This window comes from Kogia breviceps, chromosome 1 (genome assembly GCF_026419965.1).
Source record: "Kogia breviceps isolate mKogBre1 chromosome 1, mKogBre1 haplotype 1, whole genome shotgun sequence".
Classification (NCBI taxonomy): domain Eukaryota; kingdom Metazoa; phylum Chordata; class Mammalia; order Artiodactyla; family Physeteridae; genus Kogia; species Kogia breviceps.
Window position 1 is genome coordinate 166585325 of NC_081310.1, and position 21967 is coordinate 166607291.

General features: G+C 41.6%; 1 protein-coding gene across 9 annotated transcripts in view; it reads right to left on the reverse strand.

Moving 5' to 3' along the window:
• The window catches only part of ST3GAL3 (ST3 beta-galactoside alpha-2,3-sialyltransferase 3), a 216409-nt gene that overhangs the window by 65399 nt on the left and 129043 nt on the right, over positions 1–21967 (reverse strand). For all 9 annotated transcript variants that reach the window (XM_059082986.2, XM_067009451.1, XM_067009438.1 and 6 more), the window contains one exon: positions 5745–5837. In XM_059082986.2, the coding sequence (XP_058938969.1) occupies positions 5745–5837 (93 nt within the window). The remainder of the gene's footprint in view (positions 1–5744; positions 5838–21967) is intronic.

The window sequence follows — 21967 nt, forward strand, 5'->3', positions numbered from 1 at the left end:
AACAGCTGATTAGACACCACAAGAGAAATATCAGTGGATGTGAAAACATAGCAATATCAACTATCTAAAATGAAACACAAAGAGAAATAAGAAACAATCGGGGGAAAAAAACACCAAACAAACCTAGCATCAAACAAACCAGTTGGATGAATGGCTTAACATACATGTAATTGGAATCCTGGGAAGGGTGATGGGCAGAAAAAATATTTGAAAAAATAAGGACAAAAAGTATCCAAATTTGATTAAAAAATAAACTATAAACCCATAGATCCAATGAGCTAAATAAATGCAAGCCAAGAATAATATAAAGAAACTCACAACAAACTGCATCATATCAAATTGCTGAGAACGAGCTATACGGAGAAAAATCTCAAAAAGCAGGCAGAGGAAAAGAGAAACATTGCATACGAAGTAAGAAAAGGTAAAGGGACTTCCCTGGTGGTCCAGTGCTTAAGAATCCACCCTCCACTGCAGGGGATGTGGGTTGGATCCCTGGTCAGGGAACTAAGATCCGACATGCCACAGGCAACTAAGCCCGCACACCACAACTAGAGAGAAACCCCAACTAGAGAAGCCCACACGCCACAGCAAAGATCCCACATGCCGCAACTAAGACCTGATGCAGACAAATAATAAAATAAAATTTAAATAAATAAATAAGGTAAGAATGACAGAAGACTTTCATTAGAAACTATACAAGCCAAAAGAAAGCAAAGTTATATCTTTAAAGTACTGCATATGTGTCAAATTGTCAACCTAGAATTGTATACACAGCCAAAAACAAACAAACTTTCAAAACTGAAGGTAAAATAGACTTTATCAGACAAACCAAAGCTGACAGACGTCATTGCCCTAAGATCTCCCTCATAAGAAATGTTAAAAGACGTTCTTCAAGCAGAAGAAAAAGAACACCATATAGAAATATGTATCTACACAAAGGAAGAAAGAACAACAGTAAAACTAAGTTTGTGGGTAACTATAAAAGAGTTTTCAGGGACTTCCCTGGTGGTGTAGTGGATAAGAATCTGCCTACCAATGCAGGGGACATGGGTCCAATCCCTTGTCCAGGAAGATTCCACATGCTGCGGAGCAACTAAGCCCATGTGCCACAACTACTGAAGCCTGCAGGCCTAGAGTCCGTGCACTGCAATGAAGAGTAGCCCCAGCTCACCACAACTAGAGAAAGCCCACGCGCAGCAACAAAGACCCAACGCAGCCCAAAAAAAACAAATAAATAAATCAAAAAGCAAAGGGAGAATGAAAACAAATCCTAGGGGGATAAAAAAAGACTTTTCATCCTAATTTTTAAAAACTTCTAAAATTTAAATTGTGGTAAAATACACATACATAAAATTTACCATCTTAAACATTTTTAAGTGTACAATTCAGTAGTGTTAAATACTTTCACATTGTTATGCACTCAATCTCCAAAATGCTTTTCATCTTGTAAAACTGAAACTCTGTCTATTAAATATCCATTAAACAGCAATTCTTCATTTCCCCCTGTCACCAGCCTCTGGCAACCACCATTCTATTTTCTATCTCTGTGAGTCTGACTACCCTAGGTACCTCACATAAGTGAAATAAAACAGTATTGTCTTTCTATGACTGGCTTATTTCACTTAGTTTAATGTCCTCAAGGTTCACCCACACAGTAGCATCTGTCAGAACTTCCCCTCTTTTTAAGGCTGAATAATATTCCATTCCATGTATATACCACATTTTATCTTTTCATCAGTTGACAGACTCTTGGATTGCTTTGGCTATTGTGAATAATGCTGCTATGAACATGGATGTGCAAATACCTCTTTCAGACCCTGCTTTCATTTCTTTTGGGTATATACCCAAAAGTTGAATTGCTGGGTCATATAGTAATTCTACTTTCAGTTTTTTGAGGAACACCATACTGTTTTCCATAGTGGCTGCACCACCAATTTACATTGTCACCAGCAGTGCACAAGGGTTCTGATTTCTCCACATCCTTGTCAACACTTGCTATTTTCTGCTTTTTTGATAGCAGCCACCCTAATGAGTGTGAGGTAGTATCTCATTGTGGTTTTTTTTGTTTTGTTTTGGTTTGGTTTTTTTGGCTGTGTTGGGTCTTCGTTGATGTCTACTGGCTTTCTCTAGTTGTGGCGAGTGGGGGCTACTCTTCGTTGAGGTGCGCAGGCTTCTCATTGCAGTGGCTTCTCTTGTTGCAGAGCACAGACTCCAGGCACATGGGCTTCAGTGGTTGTGGCACGTGGGCTCAGTAGTTGTGGCTCATGGGCTCATGAGCGCAGGCTCAGTAGTTGTGGAACCCAGGCTTAGTTGCTCTGCGGCATGGGGGATCTTCCTGGACCAGGGCTTGAACCTGTGTCCCCTGCATTGGCAGGCAGATTCTTAACCACTGCACCACCAGGGAAGCCCTCTCATTGTGGTTTTGATTTGCATTTCCCTGGTGACTAATTATATTGAGCATTTTTTCATGTGCTTGTTGGCTATTTGTATATCATCTTAGGAGAAACGTCTATTTGAATCCTTCACCCATTTGTTGTTGTTGAGTTGCAGGAGTTCTTTATATATTCTGGATATTAACACCACATCAGATATATGATGTGCAAATATCTTCTCCCATTCTGTAGGTTGCTTTTCCTGCTCATTTTTAATTCACTTTAAATAATTAACTGTTTAAAACAAAAATAAATAAGGACAGTGTTGTGTGGGTTTATAATACATAAATGTAAAATATGACAAAAAATAGCACAAAGGCAGAAGGGGAAATGGAAGTATACTGTTCTAAGGTTTATAAGCTCTAAGCGAAGTGCTATAATATTATTTAAAAGTAGATTATAAATCAACGATGTATATTGTAAACTCTAGAATAATCATGAAAAACATAAAACAAAGAGGCATAGCTATTAAACCAACAGTTTTATTTTATGGTAAAATAAAACCATAAAACACACTCAATCCAAAAGGAGGCAGAAAAAGAAAGGGAAAAAAGAAACTAGCAGAAAACTCATAGCAAGATGGCAGATTTAAGCCGAACCACACTGATGATTACATTAAATATAAATAGTATAAACATCCCAGTAAAAGGCAGGCATTGTCAGATTGGGTAAAAAAGCAAGACTCCATTATGTGTTGTCTGCAAGAAACCCTCTCTAATTATAAAGAAGCAGATAGGTTAAATGTAAAAGGAGGGACTGCTGCCAACCACACCTCTAAGATCCAACTTCTCTGATGCTCAAGGGTATAAACATACAAACTCCTTCTCCACCAGAAAATGTAAAAGAATAGAAAAACATATAATACCATGATGAAACTAACTTTTAAAAGGCTGGAGTGGTTATATTAATATCAAACAAGGAAGATTTCAGAACAAGGATTATTACCAGTGAAAAAGGGACATTTCAGAAAAATGAAGGAATCTGTTCAGCAAGGGGCTACAATCCTAAATGTGTATGCACTAAATGGCAGAGCTTCAAAATATATTGAAGCAAAAACTGATAAATGGAGACTTCAACATCCCTCTGTTAGTAACTGACCATATGTGGAATCTAAAAATAAAATGATACACTTAACCACTGTGCCACCAGAGAAGTCCCGGCAAAGACTTCTTAGATAAAACATCAAAAGCAGGGCTTCCCTGGTAAGCCCTCTAAGCCTTCCCTTCCCTCTAAACCTACTAGAACAGCAAAAATTAAAAAGATTGATGTCAGGGATATAAAACAACTAAAACTCTTACATTTTGCTGGCAGGAAAGAAAAACAGTATAGTCACTTTGGAAAACAGTTTGGCAAATTCTTATGCAGTGAAGCATACATCATCTACACAAATGTTTATATTGGCTTTATTTATAATAGCTAAAAACTGGAATTAACCCAAATGTCTTTTGACTGTTGAATAGATAAACAACATACAATGTTATGCCCATATAATGGAATACTATTCAGCAATAAAAAGGAACAAGCAACCGCTACACACATGTGTGAATCCCAAATGCATTATACTAAACAAAAGAGGCAGACTCAAAAGGCTACTATATGATCCATTTATATGACATTCTGGAAATACTACAGGGACAGTAGTTGTCAGGGCCTGGGGGTCAAGGAAGGGGTTAACTGCAAAGAAGCATGAAGGAACTTTTGGGGGTGATGTTGGACGTGTTCTATTAACTGTCACGGTGGTTGCACAAAGGTATTATCAAAACTCATACAACTATACTAATATGTAGATTTTACTGTATGTAAATTAAACCTCAACAAATCTTTAATAAAATTATGACACCTCCAAACAAGTATATATTATGCAATCATTTAAAATATGAGATGAATCCATATATGCTGGTAATAGGATAAACTCTAAGACATATTGTTAGGGGTAAAAAGCAAGATACAGTACAATAAATACAGTATGTTCCTGTTTATGGTAATATTGGCTGTCTCTGGGATCTGGAGTGGGAATATATACCCTTTTGTACTGTTTGAGTTTTTTTTCCCCCACATGCTTGTATTACTTTCAATTAGAAAACCCATACACAGGTCAAGGAAAACTCATAGGTGTCTGGCCCAGGGGCCTGAGCAATGTAGGTCTGAGAAAACCCATGCAAGAATATGGAACATGGTGCCAGACATTCAAGAAGTGCTCAATAAATAGCTGGGGGAAGCAAAACATTGGAATCAAGTCAGAAGGCAGACCCCGGACAAAGAGATCTCTAACTGAACACCAGATATTCAGCCAGCAGAGCCTCCTGTTTTATACAAGGAGCTAAGCTTGGATTGCTGACATTAGGAAAGAAAAGGAGCATAAAATCCAAATATCCTGGATTTGCTTTTGGGCAAGCTGTTTGTCAGCATTCCTTTGCAAGCACACCGTGTGTCCTAACCTCAGCCTTCTAAGGGATGGGGTGCATACCCTTCCCCTGTGAACACAGCCCACCCCAAGAGGCCACCCCTAGAGCTCCTATGGTGGTCCGAGTGCTACATCCTGACTCCCAGAGGTCCCAAGCAGCCCCTCTTACATCCCCTCCAAGTCAGATAGTCCTATAACTCTCTGAAGGAACAAAATGACCCCAAGGGTCTCACTGTACTTGGACCGCAGACAAGACGATCGCAGCATGTCAGGCTCTTTTCCACACCAAGGTTTCAGGAAAGAAAACCCGAAAGGAAAAGGCGGATAAGCAAGCAAGGCCTCTCAGTGGAATTGGGTGAAAGGATCTCCCAGGGTTTGGCACAGCTTCTTTCGGCAGCTCCTATCAAGGAAATCAGGAACTCTAGAACGCCAGCCTCAGAAACTCCTCTTTATTTCCTGCTTTATTTGGATTTGCCTCCCTGAAGCCAGGTAGTTGGTCCTAGCTTCCAAAAAAGACTACGAGCTTCTGTGCTATGGAGCATTGTCTGGCTGCCTCTGGATACCTGGCTTCCAAGGGGAACCACGTAGGTTCTACCTCATCTCTTTCCTCCACAGAAGTGAGCTGTGCTGGCAAGTACAAGCTCTGAGAGGAAGATGGGGGTAAGGTGTAGCAAGGGCCTAGAGGGGCCTTGCTACACCTTATGATTCCTACTCTACTTTTAGTGGAGTAGGAACCAACCAAAGGCAAAGTCCTTTCCAGGCACCCACAGACTCAAGGACACAGGAGGGAAGGTGCCACAGAATCTCATTTTCTCAGAGGCACACCACTTGCCACAAGGGGCAGGGTGTCTGAGTCCTGGGCCATGGACCAGGCTATCCAGGTGATGGGAAGAAACAGGAGCACTTACCGGGGGAAGATGACAGTCATCAAGGCTGAAGCATAGCCAGGCTTGCAAGTTCCCTCTGAAAAGTTTGCGTACTTGGTGGCTAACTGAGCAGGCCTACAGGAAGAGAAAGAGAGTCACAGCTTGCCAGGCACTGGGCAGGGGTTACTAGTTCATGAAGAGATATAGGTGTTTAAACCCTGAACAAAGCTTCACTCCCTACAATCAGCACTTCAGCCCCTTTTCCACACCAAGGCCCTGGAGGTGGGGGTTAAGGGAGAGGAGACAAGAAACCCTACAGGAATAGGTAGATAAATAAGCAAGGCCCAGCAGTGGAATTTGGTAAAAAGAGCTCACTGGGTTTTGCGTAGATTCTTTGCAGTAAGCCTGATTCCGGGGAAATCAGGAACTCCATCCAGGCTCCCAGACTGGGAGAGTAGAGCCTGGAGACCTAAGGAGAGAGCTGCCAAACTTTGATAAAGTCACAGGCACTGCCCTTTCAACCTTCCTGAATATGTCTACATGTCCAGCCTCATCTGCCTCTATTCTCTCCACACACACTATGATCCAGCCAGTGGGAACCACTCACAGTGCCCTGAATAGAGATCAAATACATGTTGGGGCGTTTAGTTAAGGAGGCTCTCCTGCTCTTCTATCCTCTGTGCCTGGAATGTTCTCCCTTGTCCTCCTCCATCTGCCTACGCCTCCCGGTCCTTCACAACTCAGCTCAGACGTCAGTTTCTCTGGGCATAACTCCCTGACCCTCAGACTGGGCCAAGCGTCTCCCTGTGCTCACTGTCAGCCCCCGCCACCTGCGTTACATGATTGCCCAGCACTCGCTATAAGGAACTACAAATCGTTGGTAGTATGTCTCCCTCACTGCACTGTAAATTCTCAAGGTCAGGGTCTGATTTAACCCTGTGCCCCCAGTTCTTTGCACAGAGATGGGCACATAGAAGACCCTTACGATTTTCTGAAGGAACAAAATGGCCCTGACAATCTCACTACACTTGGACTGGACATAAGACAATCTCAGGAGCCCATAAGTCAGAAAGCACTATTTTTCAGAAGGCTTGTGAGTTCTAGCCCTGGCTTTGCTGCTGTGTGACTGTAGTCAAGTCACCACTCATATCTCTGGGCTTCAGTGTCCATATGTGTTCAGTGTGCAGCTGGAGTCACAGCCCTGCCACCAAAAACCCTACCCAGTGCAGTCTAGAGAAGACCACAGCAGAAGAACAAGACACATTCACTGACTGCTGGGGCTGGAGGCCCTGCATGCTGAGGCACCTGAAGGAGCCCTGGCTCGTTGCCAGTTCCCAGTCCCGACCTCCCCAGTCCCCACCCTTGGGCCAGCTGCCAGCCCTCTGATGTCCAGCTGCTCTGCTGTGCTGGGGCCCTGTGGTGAGTCTTCCCTAGGCTGCCTTCTGCAGGGGTGGGGGCAGGGTGGGTCCAGGGTAGGGGAGGCTGGTGCCTATACAGGACAGCCAGAAACCATGATGCTACCTCCTATCATGCGTCATGTGGGATTCACTCAGTGCCCTGTGAGCCTAGCCCAGGGCCTTATACAGAGTCACTGCTCACTGAATTTAGACAAACTCATCTGTATCTATGTGCAATTTATTCTAAAAAATTTACATTTTTTTAGCTTTCCCTACCAATGAAATTTAAAGCCTGAAATGCAAATGTAAATGCTGAGCAACAAGCCGGAGTTGGGGCTTTATTCGGTAGGCAGAAGAAAGTCAAGGGTTTAACAAGAGAATTTACATAACAATATTTTCTTACATAAACAACTGTATTTCAGAAATGAAACATAAACTTCAGTGCAATTACTAAACCTACCGGAAGCTTCTGGACTAGGCACAGAGATGAAAACATTATAGATTTCTTCAATTACTCCTCTCAAGAGCCAGGTGAATAGGTGCTATTAATTATTAATTTACACACAAGGTCAGAAAGATGAAGAGACTTATTCAAGATCATACAGCTAGTAAGTAGTGGATACTATGTGAAACTATTTCTCTTTAACACGAGTGCAGGAGCTCTTAATTAAATAATTAATTTATTTATTTTTGGCTGTGTTTGGGTCTTCGTTTCTGTGCGAGGGCTTTCTCTAGTTGCGGCGAGTGGGGGTCACTCTTCATTGAAGTGCACAGGCCTCTCACTGTCGCGGCCTCTCTTGTCGCGGAGCACCGGCTCCAGATGTGCAGGCTCAGTAGTTGTGGCTCACGGGCCTAGTTGCTCCGCGGCATGTGGGATCCTCCCAGACCAGGGCTCGAACCCGTGTCCCCTGCATTGGCAGGCAGATTCTCAACCACTGCGCCACCAGGGAAGCCCAGGAGCTCTTAATATGGCACCGCCCTGGTGTGGATCACAGTCAGTGCCATCACAGAGGGAAGCACAGAGTCCAGGGACAGCACGAGTGGTCAGTGCAGTTGGAGATGGGGTAGAGAAGCTCTCTGGAAGTGTGTAACAAGCAGCGAGGCATTATGAGTCCCTCATATCTTTGTCTCCAATCCCCCACCATCCACTTGCTTGCCTGGTACTGTGGGTTCCTATGGTCTTTCTGAATTTCAGAAAGCTTCACAAAGAAAAGGAAAGATGAATGGTGGTTGTCCCTTTAACACAGTGCACTGCAGAAATGCACGTAGAAATGCATGTACAACAGCAGACAAATCTTCAGCCACATCTTTCCTCTCTCTAGTGAACACCATCAACTTCTGGCAAAATGCTTCAAGAATCAGGGCTCTAGATGTACAGCAATATGGATGGACCTGGAGGGCCTTATGCTAAGTGAAATAAGTCAAGAGAGAGAAAGACAAATACTATATGATCTCATGTATATGTGGAATCTAAAAAACACAACAAACTAGTGACTATAACAAAACAAGAAGTAGACTCACAGATATAGAGAACAAACTAGTGGTTGCCAGCAGGAAGGGTGGGGAGGGACAAAATATGGGTGGGAAAGTGGTAGGTACAAAAGCACGGGGTGTAAGATAGGCTCAAGGATGTACTATACAACATGGGGAATACAGCCAACATTCTGTAATAACTGTAAATGGAAAGTCACCTTTAAAAAATGTATAAAAGATGTTTTAATTTAAAAAAAAGAATTGGGCTATGGGATAGTCCAGGGTCTATGGACTCAGGTAATCCATAATGGAGAAGAAAGAGCACAGGCAAGATGGAACACAGGAAGCCAGAGCCCACCAGGAAAGGCTCTTCCCGTGCCAGTGCAGGGTAGTCAGATATTAAGGATGGAGCAGCTCTAAACCAACCCCCCAAGCAACAGTAACTTCTAAAACATACAGCCCTGGGCATAGTGGGCCATGTCAAGTTATTACCAAATTAAAATGCCTTAGAAATGGCCTCCTGACTATCCCAGTGAGAGAAGAATAGGGGGAGTGTTGGGGATTCTGAGTCATACAGCAGGCTGGGACCTCTGGGGCAGTCAGCGGTCAAAACCACCAAGATGAACTGTCTCCAACTCCCTCCGGCCAGAATAGTTAGTTTCTCTAAGGCACTCACACTCCAAATGCCAGGAGGCCCCCACAGATGTCTGATCAAATCATGCAGCCCTTGTTCTTCTCATACTCTGCAGCTGGCCTTTCATTTGGGGAGATTTAGCATTTCGACCAGTAAGAGCACCATTGTCCTGCAAACGTCACTACCAAGCGCCTGGGGTGAAGAGTGTAAACCACTGCACTCTTAAGAGGAAATCCAGATGGAGAGGCTGGCACCTAAAAGAAGGAACCAGACTTCCACGCCTCTGCTTCACTCAGAAACCCCAAGTTTAAGGAATCAGGTCAAACAACAGGTTGTAAATGGGAAGAACACAGGACCTGGAATTAGAAGCAAGCTGCATGATCTTGGGCAAGTGAAGGACAATCTGCTTCTCAGCTTCCTCATCTGCAAATGGGAACCACTCAGCTCTCAGAGATCTTGGAGGGTGTGGTGAGAAAGAACATTTGGAGGGGCTGGCTGTCCTCTAGAGCACCACACAAATACTTTGTGACAGGTGAGGTGGCGGAGGTTTCCAATGCTCAAGTTTGGATTCTGTCCTGGGGAGAGTCACTGAATGATTTCCAGTGGGAGAGTGCCCTGATCAAAGTGTGCATTTTAAGGATAAACATTTGGGAGGTGAGGAGTAGCATGGCAAAAGGCTGAAAGAAGCAGTCCCTGAGATAGAAAAATAATCAGGAGAGAGTGTGATGTCTCAGGTGCCAAAGGAATGAAGTGTCTCAAGAAGGATACAGGGACCAACTGCATCAAACACTGTACTCGGCCTGGGAAGGTAGCCATAAGATTGACAGCTGGATTTGCCAACATGGAGGTTGCTCTTGACTTTGAGTAGAGCTGTTTCACTGGAGGGTGGGGGTGAAATGCTGCTTTCATCGGGTTTCAGAGAAAACAGAAGAATTGGAGCCAGGGAATAGAGACTACCACTTTTAGAAGTTTTGCTATAAAGGGAGACAGAGAAATGGGGCAGTTGCTGGAGGGGAATTGCAGGGAAAGATTTTTTTTGAGGTTAGGAAATTTTTCAGCATGCATATAAGCTGGTTAGAATAAGAGGAAAACTCAAGCATGATGCAACAGAAATGGGACAGTTGGAGAAATGTCCCCGAGAAGGTGAGAGAGGGAAAGGATCTACCAAAAAAGTAGAAGGGTTGGCCTTAGCTCTGTCTACCCTGCCCTGCCCTGGCCAGTGACTACCTATTCATCTTGCAACATTCGGGTGAAGCACCACTTCCTTTGTGAAACTTTTCGTGATTGCTTCCCCTGCCAAGCAGAACCAACCTCCTGCCTGTGGACCCCATTTTACCTAGGGCTGACAGTCACCTGACCTTGTTCACTTGTCCCCACTTTCTCTTCCACCTCCTTCTCTTCCATCCTCTCACTCACTCATTCATTCATTCACTCAACACATATTTAGAGGCAACAGAGTCACTCTGCTTGGGTTTGTACCCTGGCTCTATCCCTTACTAGCTGGGCATGTTATTTAACTGCTCTGTGCCTTAATTTCCACATCTTTAAAACTGGAATTATACTAATACCTCATAAAATTGTTGTGAGGATTATGCTGAGAATACAATGCTTAGTACAATGCCTGGCACATAGTTCTCCCTTAGCACATGCTAACTGTAACAGTCTCATTGTTGTTATGTGCCAGACGCTGGCCTGGGATTAGGGATACAGTGATGACTGGGACATAACTATGGTCTAGCACTTGTTATCCTGAAGAATAAACTGTCCATTTAGGGACTTCCCTGGTGGCGCAGTGGTTAAGAATCTGTCTGCCAATGCAGGGGACACGGGTTCAAGCCCTGGTCCGGGAAGATTCCCACACGCCACGGAGAAACTAAGCCTGTGCGCCACAACTACTGAGCCTGTGCTCTAGAGCCCGAGCCACAACTACTGAGCCCACGTGCCACAACTACTGAAGCCCGTGCACCTAGAGCCTGCGCTCCACAACAAAGAGAAGCCGCCGCAATGAGAAGCCCGTGCACCACAACAAAGAGTAGCCCCTGCTCACCGCAACTAGAGGAAGCCCACGTGCAGCAACCAAGACCATACGCAGCCAAAAAATAAATAAATAAATTTATTTTTTTTTAAAAAAAGGAATAACTGTCCATTTAAACATCTTTCTCTCCCAGACCATGAAATCTGAGTATAGTGCCTAGCACAGAGTATCATGCGTGGCACTGAGTATATAAGTACCCAACAAAATGTTTGTTGGACTGAACTCAATTGGTTACCTTGACTTGGAATGTTAATTGACAGGAAGTGTGGGTATGAGGTGGTGATGGCTGGGGAAAATGAAGAAAGGACTTTGAGGATTAGGACTGTATAGATCAGTGTTGTTGGGCATCTCGTGACCAATGGGCTAATTTCTAGAACCTCTTAGAAAAGACTGAACTTAGCCCCCTACTGTGCCCCCTCCCTCATTCCAGGTGCTAGTTTACTGGAAGCAGTTCAAGGAACTGGTTGCAAGAATGGAGTAAGACCATGTGTGTAACACCTAGCACACTGCCTCACAAACCATAGTTAACAAATATTAGCTTCTTTTTAAGCAAATATAGCAACTTAATCAAGGTAGCCAGTACAATTGTGCTGGGAGGACTTGCATGAGAAACACAGGTAAGAACTTCTCAGCAGAGTTCACCCCACCACTGCTTCTTCAGTTCTATCCTCTCTAACCTTACTGATGAAGATGTACTTCTGCAGTTACTAGAGGGATGCTTCTGGAATGACATGATTTGGGAAATGGCAGAAGCAGCTTAGGTTAGCTTTAGTAATCCTAGCCCATCATTAAACATTTTCATTTTCTTTTTTTTTCTGAAACAGCCTTTATGTAAGAAAGGTTATTTAATACTGCCACAGAGCCTTTCAAGCTCCAAGATGGAAAGTTTTCTCCCTAAGGACAATTTCTATCTCCCCTGACTGCCTCTCCCCCATGATTACAGGTCTGCTGGCTCTTCCTGAATTATCAAACGTCTCTTCATTCACCCACATTTGGGGTATGCCAATCCATCCTGCCGTGGGCATCACTGACCCTTTGCTTTTTGTGAACTCTACTGCAGACTTGGGCTTCTATACTGTTTTGCCTCATCTGTGATCAACATGGAGGCACTGTCTCATGTCTCTTCTATCACTTTAAGAGAAGAGGGACTGCTTGATTTGCGTGATCTGGAATTTGGGGTATTTCTCAGCTCTGGAGGCCCTGCGCCTTTTAGCTCTTGCTACTAGGCACTGCAGTATCTTCTCAACAAATCAGCCACTCTGCTCTTTGATTACTGATTCTGGAGCTGACATTACTGCAGTTTATCTTTGTCTCCAGGGCCTTGTAATTTACTTCATTTTGTCTGGGAGGATGCTCTCTAGTAAGCTCTTGCAAACGCTTTAGCCTGAGCTGTATATGCAACTCTCAAAGAGACTTTCCACCAGGAATCTCTTGCAACTGCTCCAATTCAATTTTGTTTCTACATTTTATTAAAACACACACACACACACACACACACGCACGCACGCACACACAGAGTGGACATAATTACCTAATATAAATTTACAATAATTCTTTAAGGAGTACATCCCTTAGACCTAGGCATGTGGGGCTAAAAGAGTCCAAGAGAAGCATGGTTGGAAGATGTGCTATTCTATGTTTACACTATAAAATTTCAAATGATAAATTTTGGTAGGGATTGCACTGACTCTGTACGTTGTTTTAGATACTATAAACATTTTAACAATATTAAATCTTCCAATCCATGAGTACAAAATATCATTCCATTTATTTGTGTCTTCTTCATTACTTTCATCAGTGTCTTATAGTTTCAGTGTAAAAAGCCTTTCGCCCCCTAAGTTAAATTTATTCCAAGGTATTTTATTCTTTTTGATGCAATTGTAAATGGGATTGTTTTCTTAATTTCTCTTTCTGATAGTTCATTATTAGTGTATAGAAACACAACTGATTTTAGTATATTGATTTTGTATCTTACAACTTTATTGAATTTTAAAAAATCATTCTAACAGGTTTTTTTGGTGGAATCTTTAGGATTTTCTATATATAATATTGTCACCTCTAAATACAGACAGTTTTACTTTTCCCTTTCCAAATTGGATGCCTTTTATTTCTTTTTCTTTCTTAACTGCTTTGGCTAGGACTTCTGGTACTACAATGAATAAAAGTGGTGAGAGTGGCCACCTTTTTCTTGTTCCTGATCTTAGAGGAAAGACTCAGCTTTTTTACCATTGAGTATGATGTTATCTGTAGGTTTATCATATATGGCCTTTATTATGTTGAGGTACATTTCCTTTATACCCACTTTGTTGCGAATTTTTATTATGAATGGATGTTGAATTTTGTCACATGCTTATTTTGTATCTAAGTGAGATGATCATATGATTTTTTTCTCTTCATTTTATTAATGTGGTTTATCATATTGATTGATCTATGGATGTTGCAACATCCTTGCATCCCAGGAATAAATCCCACTTGATCACGGTGTATGTTGAATTTTAATGTATTGTTGAATTCTGTTTGCTAAAATTTTGTTGAGGATTTTTGCATCTGTGTTCATCGAAGATAGTTTCAATCTCCTTACTAGTAATTGGTCTATTTGGATTTTTATTTCTTAATGATTCAGTCTTGGTAGTTTCAAATTGTAAATTTAACATGACCACAAACTAATTACAATTCACATTTCCCCTTCATACTCTGGGTAAGACTTGCATTTGTGGTCACTGTCAGCAAAGCACAGTCACAACCTTTCAGAGTCACTGGAAGCCAGTATTTGTGGGCAGCATGAAGGATAAGGATAGTGCGGCATCAAGAGTAATGATGTAGGAATATTACTGAGCCATAAAAAGAAACGAAATTGAGTTATCTGTAGTGAGGTGGATGGACCTAGAGACTGTCATGCAGAGTGAAGTAAGTCACAAAGAGAAAAAAAAATACCACACACTAACACATACATATGGAATCTTAAAAAAAAAAAAAGGTTCGGAACAATCTAGGGGCAGGACAGGAATAAAGACGCAGACATAGAAAATGGCCTTGAGGACACAGGGAGGGGGAAGAGTAAGCTGGGACGAAGTGAGAGAGTGGCATGGACATATATACACTACCAAATGTAAAATAGCTAGCTAGTGGGAAGCAGCTGCATAGCACAGGGAGATCAGCTCGGTGCTTTGTGACCACCTAGAGGGGTGGGATAGGGAGGGTGGGAGGGAGACGCAAGAGGGAGGGGATATGGGGATGTATGTATATGTATAGCTGATTCACTTTGTTATACAGCAGAAACTAACACACCATTGTAAAGCAATTATACTCCAATAAAGATGCTAAAAAAAAAAAAGAGTAATGATGTAATCAGCATGAAATAAAGGGTACTAGAGAACTGAAGAGACAAGAAGATCTATATTGTTTCTATAAAACAGGTTCCAGAAAGCCATGGCACTGTAAATAATAACAGTACTGCTATCTTTTTCTTATGGTGGGAGATGTGAAATTAGCCAGGAATGATGTACCTGACAATAAAAAAAACATGATGAGATGGTTCCTGAACCTGAACAGAAAGAAGGAGTATCTGGATACTCTGAAGAAACTTCATGTGCACTGACTGGATAATATACACATACATAAGTATCACTTCTTTCCCTATTGTTCTAAATCCTCATTAATAATCGTTACATCTCACATGGACCCATCAACTTATTTATACAGCAGAGATCTTACAAAAATATTAGCCAGGGCTCTGCACACCCTTGGAGCAGCCCTACTCTGGGGTATTATTATCATTTTTGGCAAGAGAAACTGACTCTTAAACCCATCCTTTATTCTCACCAAAACCTTTGCTTTCTTTGGTAGAAAGAAGAGTGGGCTTAAAGGTAAAAAGACCGGAGTTTAAGTAACTAGCTCTTCCACTTACTAGTTGTGTAACCTCAGGCATGAGATAATCGGTTCTCTTAACTCTTAAAATAGCTATAATAAATACAGGACTGGTGGGAAGATGAAATGATTTCCTGCAACAATGTAAGTCAGAACATCCTTTGAAAGGTTATACAAATGCCAGTAACTATTCCTACTGTTTGAATGTTTGACTTCTGCTTTTTCTACTTCTAGACCACCTGAATTATCATCATAATTTCACTAATATTTTTAAATTAATTAATTAATTACTTTTTTTTTTTGGCTGCATTGGGTCTTCGTTGCTGCACCGCAGGCATTCTCTAGTTGCAGCAAGCAGGGTCTACTCTTCGTTGTGGTGCGTGGGCTTCTTGTTGTGGTGGCTTCTCTTGTTGTGAAGCACGGGCTCTAGGCACGTGGGCTTCAGTAGTTGTGGCACACAGGCTCAGTAGTTGGGGCTCGCGTGCTCTAGAGCACAGGCTCAGTAGTTATGGCGCACAGGCTTAGTTGCTCCGCAGCATGTGGGATCTTCCCAGACGAGGGCTCGAACCCGTGTCCCCTGCATTGGCAGGCGGATTCTTAACCTCTGCGCCACCAGAGAAGTCCCCATTTCACTAATTTAATGAGGAAAAAAACCTGTTTTTTATTTTTCTTACTTGGATTATTCTCTCCAACTCACTTGGCTGTCTCCAATCTTCTGCCCTATCGGCAGGAAGGTCAGGAGACTCCTGGGAGCAGAGAAGGAGGGCCGCTGAAATGAAGCCAACGTCTCATATACAGGGACTTGTCTTCAACTGGCATGCCAGTGCATAACTGAGCACAGTGGAAAGGCTAAATAAATCTCATAAGATCTGTAGCATAGTATTTACTGATCTCTTTACTGTCTCCATAGTTTTTCCTTTTCCACAATGTCATACAGTTGAAACCATATAGTATGTAGACTTTTCAGACTGGCTTCTTTCATTTAGCAACATGTATTTAAGGTCCTTCATGCCTGTTCATGGCTTGATAGTGCATTTCTTTTTAGAGCCAAATAATACTCCATTGTCTGGATGTACTACAGTTTGTTTATCCATTCACCTAATGAAGGACATCTCGGTTGCTTCCAGTTGTTGGCGATTCTGATTTTTTAAAGATAATTAAACAAAAAGGTCCTTATTACTGTATAAACCGGAGCAATGTGCAACATTTGTGCCATACTGTGCCACTGTGTGCAGTTTTGTATAGACATAAGTTTTCAGCTCAATTGGGTAAATACTTACAAGAGTAATTGCTAAATCATGTGGTCAGACTATGTTTAGCTTTTTAATATGTTGCCAAAATGGCTGAACCATTCTGCATTCCTGCCAACAATGAATAGACTTCCTGTTGCTCCACATCCTTGCCAGCATTTGGTGTGTCAGTATTTTGTATTTTAGCCATTCTAGTAGGTGTGGTGATATTTTATTCTTGTTTTAATCTGCATTTCCCTAATGACACATGAGATATGGGCATCTTTTCATATGCTTATTTGCCATCTGTATATAGCTTGTCAGATGAGGTGTCTAACTGTTAAAGTCTGCAGCCCACTTTTAACTGGGTTGGTTGTTTTTCTTATTGCTGAATTTAAGAGTTCTTTGTATATTTTGAATGAAAGTCTTTTAAAAATCAAACGTGTTTTGCAAGTATTTTTTTCTGGTTTGTGGCTTGTTTTTTCATTATTTTATCAGTGTCTTTCACAGAACAAAAGTTTTTAATTTTAGTAAGTCAAGTTGTTGATTTTTTCTTTCATGAATTGTACTCTTGGTTTTGTATCTAAAAACTCATTGCCAAATCCAAGTTCACACAGATTTTCTCCTGTTACATTCTAGAAGTTTTGTGTTTTACATTTAGGTCTATTAGATTCCATTTTGAGTTAATTCTCATGAAAAGTGTAAGGTGAAAGATTTAGTTTCTACATATGGATGTCGAATTGTTCTAGCATCACTTGTCGAAAAGATGATCCTTTTTTTTCTGTTGACTTGCCTTTGCTCCTTTGTCAAGGATCAATTGATTATATTGGTGTATTTCTATTTCTCGACTCTCTATTCTGTTCCATTGGTCTGTTTGTCTATTCTTTGCCAATACCAGGCTGTCCTAATTACTGTAGCTTTATCTTAAGTCTAATGTCATGTAGCATCAGTCCTTCAACTTTGTTCTTCTTTATCAGTATTATGTGGACTATTCTCAGTTGTTTGCCTTTCCATATAAACTTTAAAATAAGTTTGTTGATATCCATAAAATAATTTGCTGGGATTTTAACTGAGATTACGTTGAATCTATAGATCAAGTTAGGAGGAACTGACATTTAAACAATATTGAATCTTTCTAACCATGAACATGGAATAGCTCTCAATTTATCTAGATTTCTCTGATCAGAGTCTTGTAATTATATATATAAATTTATATATATCAATATATTTAGATTTATACCTAAGTATTTCTTTTTGTGTGATAATATAAATGATATTATGTTTTAAATTTCATATTCCAATTGTTCATTGCTGGTATACAGGAAAGCAACTGACTTTTGTATATTAACCTTGTATCCTGGAACCGTGCTATAACTGCTAGTTAGTTCCAGGAGTTTTCTGCCAGTTCTCTGGGATTTTCTACATAGTCAATCATGTCATCTGTGAACAAAGACAGTTTTATTCCTTCCTTCCTAATATCTATGCCTTTTATTTCCTTTACTGTTCTTATTGAATTAGCTAGACCTTTCAGTGTAAAGCTGAATAGGAGTAGTAAAAAGGGACATTCTTGCCTTTTCCAAAACTTAGGGAGAAAGCATCTAGTTTCTCATCATCAAGCATGATGTTAGGTGTAGTGTTTTTGTAGATGTTCTTTACCTTATTGAGCAAGTTTCTTTCCATTCCTATTTTGCTGAGAGTTTTTCCTAAAATCACGATTGGATGTTGGATTGTATCAAGCACTTTTCTGCATCTTATAGATATTATCACATGATTTTTCTTCTTTAGCTTGTTGATGTGATGCAATACAGTAATTGATTTTCTAATGTTGAACCAATCTTGCATATCTGGAATAAATCCCACTTCATTTAGGTGTGTGGTTCTTTTTGTACATCATTGGATTCAATATGCTAATATTTTGTTGAGAATTTTTGCATTATGTTCATGAGAGATATTGGTTTGTAATTTTCTTATAATGTCTTTATCTGGTTTTGGTTTTAGGGTAATGCTGGCTTCACAGAAAAAGTTAGAAAGTGTTCCCTCTGCTTCTATTTTCTGGAAGAGATTGTAGAGAATTGGTATCATCTTTTCCTTAAATGTCTGATAGAAGTTACCAGTGAAACCATCTGAGCCTGGTGTTTTCTGGAAGGTTACTAATTATTGATTCAATTTCCTTGGTAGATATAGGCCTCTTCAGATGATCTATTTCTTCTTGTATGAGTTTTGGTAGTTTGTGTGTTCCAAGGAATTGGTCTATTGCATCTAAGTTATCACATTTGTGGGCACTGAGTTGCTCATAATATTCCTTTATTATGCTTTTAATATCCATGGGATCAGTAGTGATGATCCTTCTTTCATTTCTGATATTAGTAATCTGTGTCTTCTCTCTTTTTTTCTTGGCTAGACTGGCTAGAGGTTTACTGCTTTTATTAATATTGCCAAAGAATCAGCTTTTGGTTTTATTGATTTTCTCTACTGATTTCTGCTCTGTTTCTTTTTTAAAAATTATTTATGGCTGCATTGGGTCTTCGTTGCTGAGGGTGGGGTTTCTCTAGTTGCGGCGAGCAGGGTCTACTCTTCGTTGCAGTATGCAGGTTTCTCATTGCAGTGGCATCTCTTGTTGCAGAGTACCAGCCCTAGAGTGCGCAGACTTCAGTAGTTGCAGTACGTGGGCTCAGTAGTTGTGGCTCATGGGCACTAGAGTGCAGGCTCAGTAGTTGTGGTGCACGGGCTTAGTTACTCCGCGGCATGTGGGATCTTCCCGGACCAGGGCTTGAACCCGTGTTTCTTGCATTGGCAGGCGGTTTCTTAACCACTGTGCCACCAGGGAAGTCCCCCGGCTCTTTGTTTCTATGAAGGTCTCCTAAGATTTAGTTCCCTTTCCACTTCTGCTCCTCTCCAACCCATCTACCTTCCCACAGCCAAAATCACCTTCCTGCAAGTCAAAACTAATGCTTTTCAACTGCTTAAAATACTTCGATGGCACCTTTTGCCTTCAAGATGAAGCCCAAACTTCTTATTGTTATCTCTAAAGCCCTGCATGATTTGGTCTGCTCATTCCTCCAGACTTATCATGTCTCATCCTTAGACCTCTTGGAGCTTTGACAGCATAGAAAAGACAGATATTAAGTTTTTACACAAATATTTATTCCAAGTATAGATAATGAAGAACTATTTAAATTGGCCAATAGAATTTACAGGAAAACTCTTCAATTGATTCAGATTTTAAAAGACCATGAAGAAAAAAACTAGAGAAAGGGCTGGTAACCAAAAATTAATATAAAATGGATTTTTGAAAATAGTATTTAGAGACCTAGAGATCATAATGAAAGTTTGTGGGGTTTTTTTGTGGGGGGTGGTTTTTTTTTCTGGCTGCGCCATGTGCCATGTAAAATCTTAGTTCCCCGATGAGGAATCGAACCCACGCCCCCTGCAGTGGAAGTGCGGACCACCAGGGAAGTCCCAAACGTTTTTTCTTTTTTAACTACAGAAAAGAAGGCATATCCAGATATATTTTTTCATTTTAAAGGTATATAAGGACAATACAGAAAAGGTACACTCAAAAAGAAAAAAAGTACTCACAATCCGACTGTCCTAACATAACTACTACTACATTCTGCAGTAGTTATTATGCTATATTCAAATGTGGTTATAGTGATAGGCTTGAAGGCTATACCTTGGTTCTCAACCCTGGCATGTTAGAATCACCTGGTGGAACTTTTAAACATTAAGGTAACTGAGCCTGATTCCTGATCAACTAAATCAGAATCTCTGGGTGGTGAAGTCCTGTGCTGAGAAACACTGTATATAGACATGTCCTATGTACAGGCAGGGGCCTCACCACAAAGGTGAGTTTATTTTTGGTATCAATCACCTGGGAAAGTGAAGAGTTCCTCAGACAGGATATGGAATCTTTTAGAGTGGTATTAGACTCATATGGGGAGCTTTACAAATCCCAAAGCCCAGGCTACACCTCAACCCAATGACTTCAGAATCTCTAGGGGGTGGGAGGCAGGTGTCAGTAATTTCTTAGCTCCCCAGGTGATTCCAGTATTCAGTCAAGGTTAAGAAACACTGTGCTGAGAGCTCCAGGTGAGCTACAAAGTAGGAATTTGGCTTTTGGCACTTTCCTCACAGGGAAAAGTTCCCCATGCAGCCATAGGCAACTTGACAGGCTGCTCTGGAAATAGTAAGCTATGCCTCAGGGTGTATTTTAGACTGCCCCATGTTTATAGGTCTTTCACAATTGGCTTGGTTTTCACAAGCCTTTGGGGGTTAAAAGTTGTTAGTTTTGGCTCCTATATCCTTGTCTTCACAAGGAATTCCTTATGAAATGAGACTGAGCATTAACGCCTCCATGCTCTTGCCCACATGGCAACCATAAAACATCATACTGTTGCAGCAGACAGGAGCTTTCCCAGCACACGGAGCACCCACCTACACCCAGCTGAAACAGATGACACCACCATTTAGTTAAATCAGCTTCCAGAAGGATGACATCAGCTCACGAAAAACACACCTGGACACCAGGGTCTGGCACTTTCAAGACTCCAGATGGTTCCTGTCTCTGCTGGACTAATGGGCACATTCCCTGGCTCCGGTGTCATGTTCCTCATAACCAAGACTGAGATTTCCTTAGGGTTCTGTCTGAATGCTCTGCCTCCAGATACAGACAGGGCTAATTCCCTCTCTTCCACTGAGGCTTTGCTCAAATCTACCTTTCATTGAGGCTTGCCCTGACCGTCCCATTTAAACTTGCAATCTCTTCTCCAGCATTCCCTTGTCCTGCTCTATTCTTTCATAGCACTCATCACCTTCCAAGACACTGAAAACGTTACTTGTTTATCACACTTTTTGTTTACTGACCACCTTGTTCACTGGTATATCCTCAGAGCATAGAACCTGACACATAGTAGTTGCTCAAGAAAGCTGTTGAATGAATGAGGAAGCGCTTACCTCCAGGTCTGGGCAGCAGAGTGTAGCCCTGAGCCTTTCCCTAGGACCCTCCACTTTGAACAGCAGTCTCCTTTTTGGGAAGCCAGAGCCTCTCCAGGGACCAGACTTGAACCCTTTGGAGGCATCATCCAATTGGGCTGCAGCTGACTGCACTGAGCAGCCTGAGTGCCTACCCACCCAGGGAACACAAGGTTAATTCTTGGACAACTTTGAGGCCAACAAAACCCAACACGCCAGCCTCACATCCTCGTTATTCACTCCCTCAGTGACATCCTCATCAGTTTTCTCATGCTCAAGTCACTGCTGTCTGCTTCTTCTTCATGATTCAATCTCCCACTTCTCTCCCACCTCACCATATTCTAACTTTCCACTGTCTTCCGTGAAGCCTCGACTTCTTCAGTGAATGTTCCTTCCATCTTCTAATTTCATAGAAACCTGGGTCTTCACTGAAAACACCATTTCCTCTACAGCCCTATGTGATGGAGGCTGCTCTTTCTTCTATACCCCATGCATCTGAAGGTCCCTCATATCCTCTTTGTACTCCATTTATGCTTCCAAGTCACCAGTATGTCACCTTCCTTAAAAAAAAAAAAAAGAAAAGAAAACCTTTTCATTGCTCATGCTATCCAGAAATACTACCTCCTACCCTCCCTTGCTGTTCTCATTTACTCTCTCCC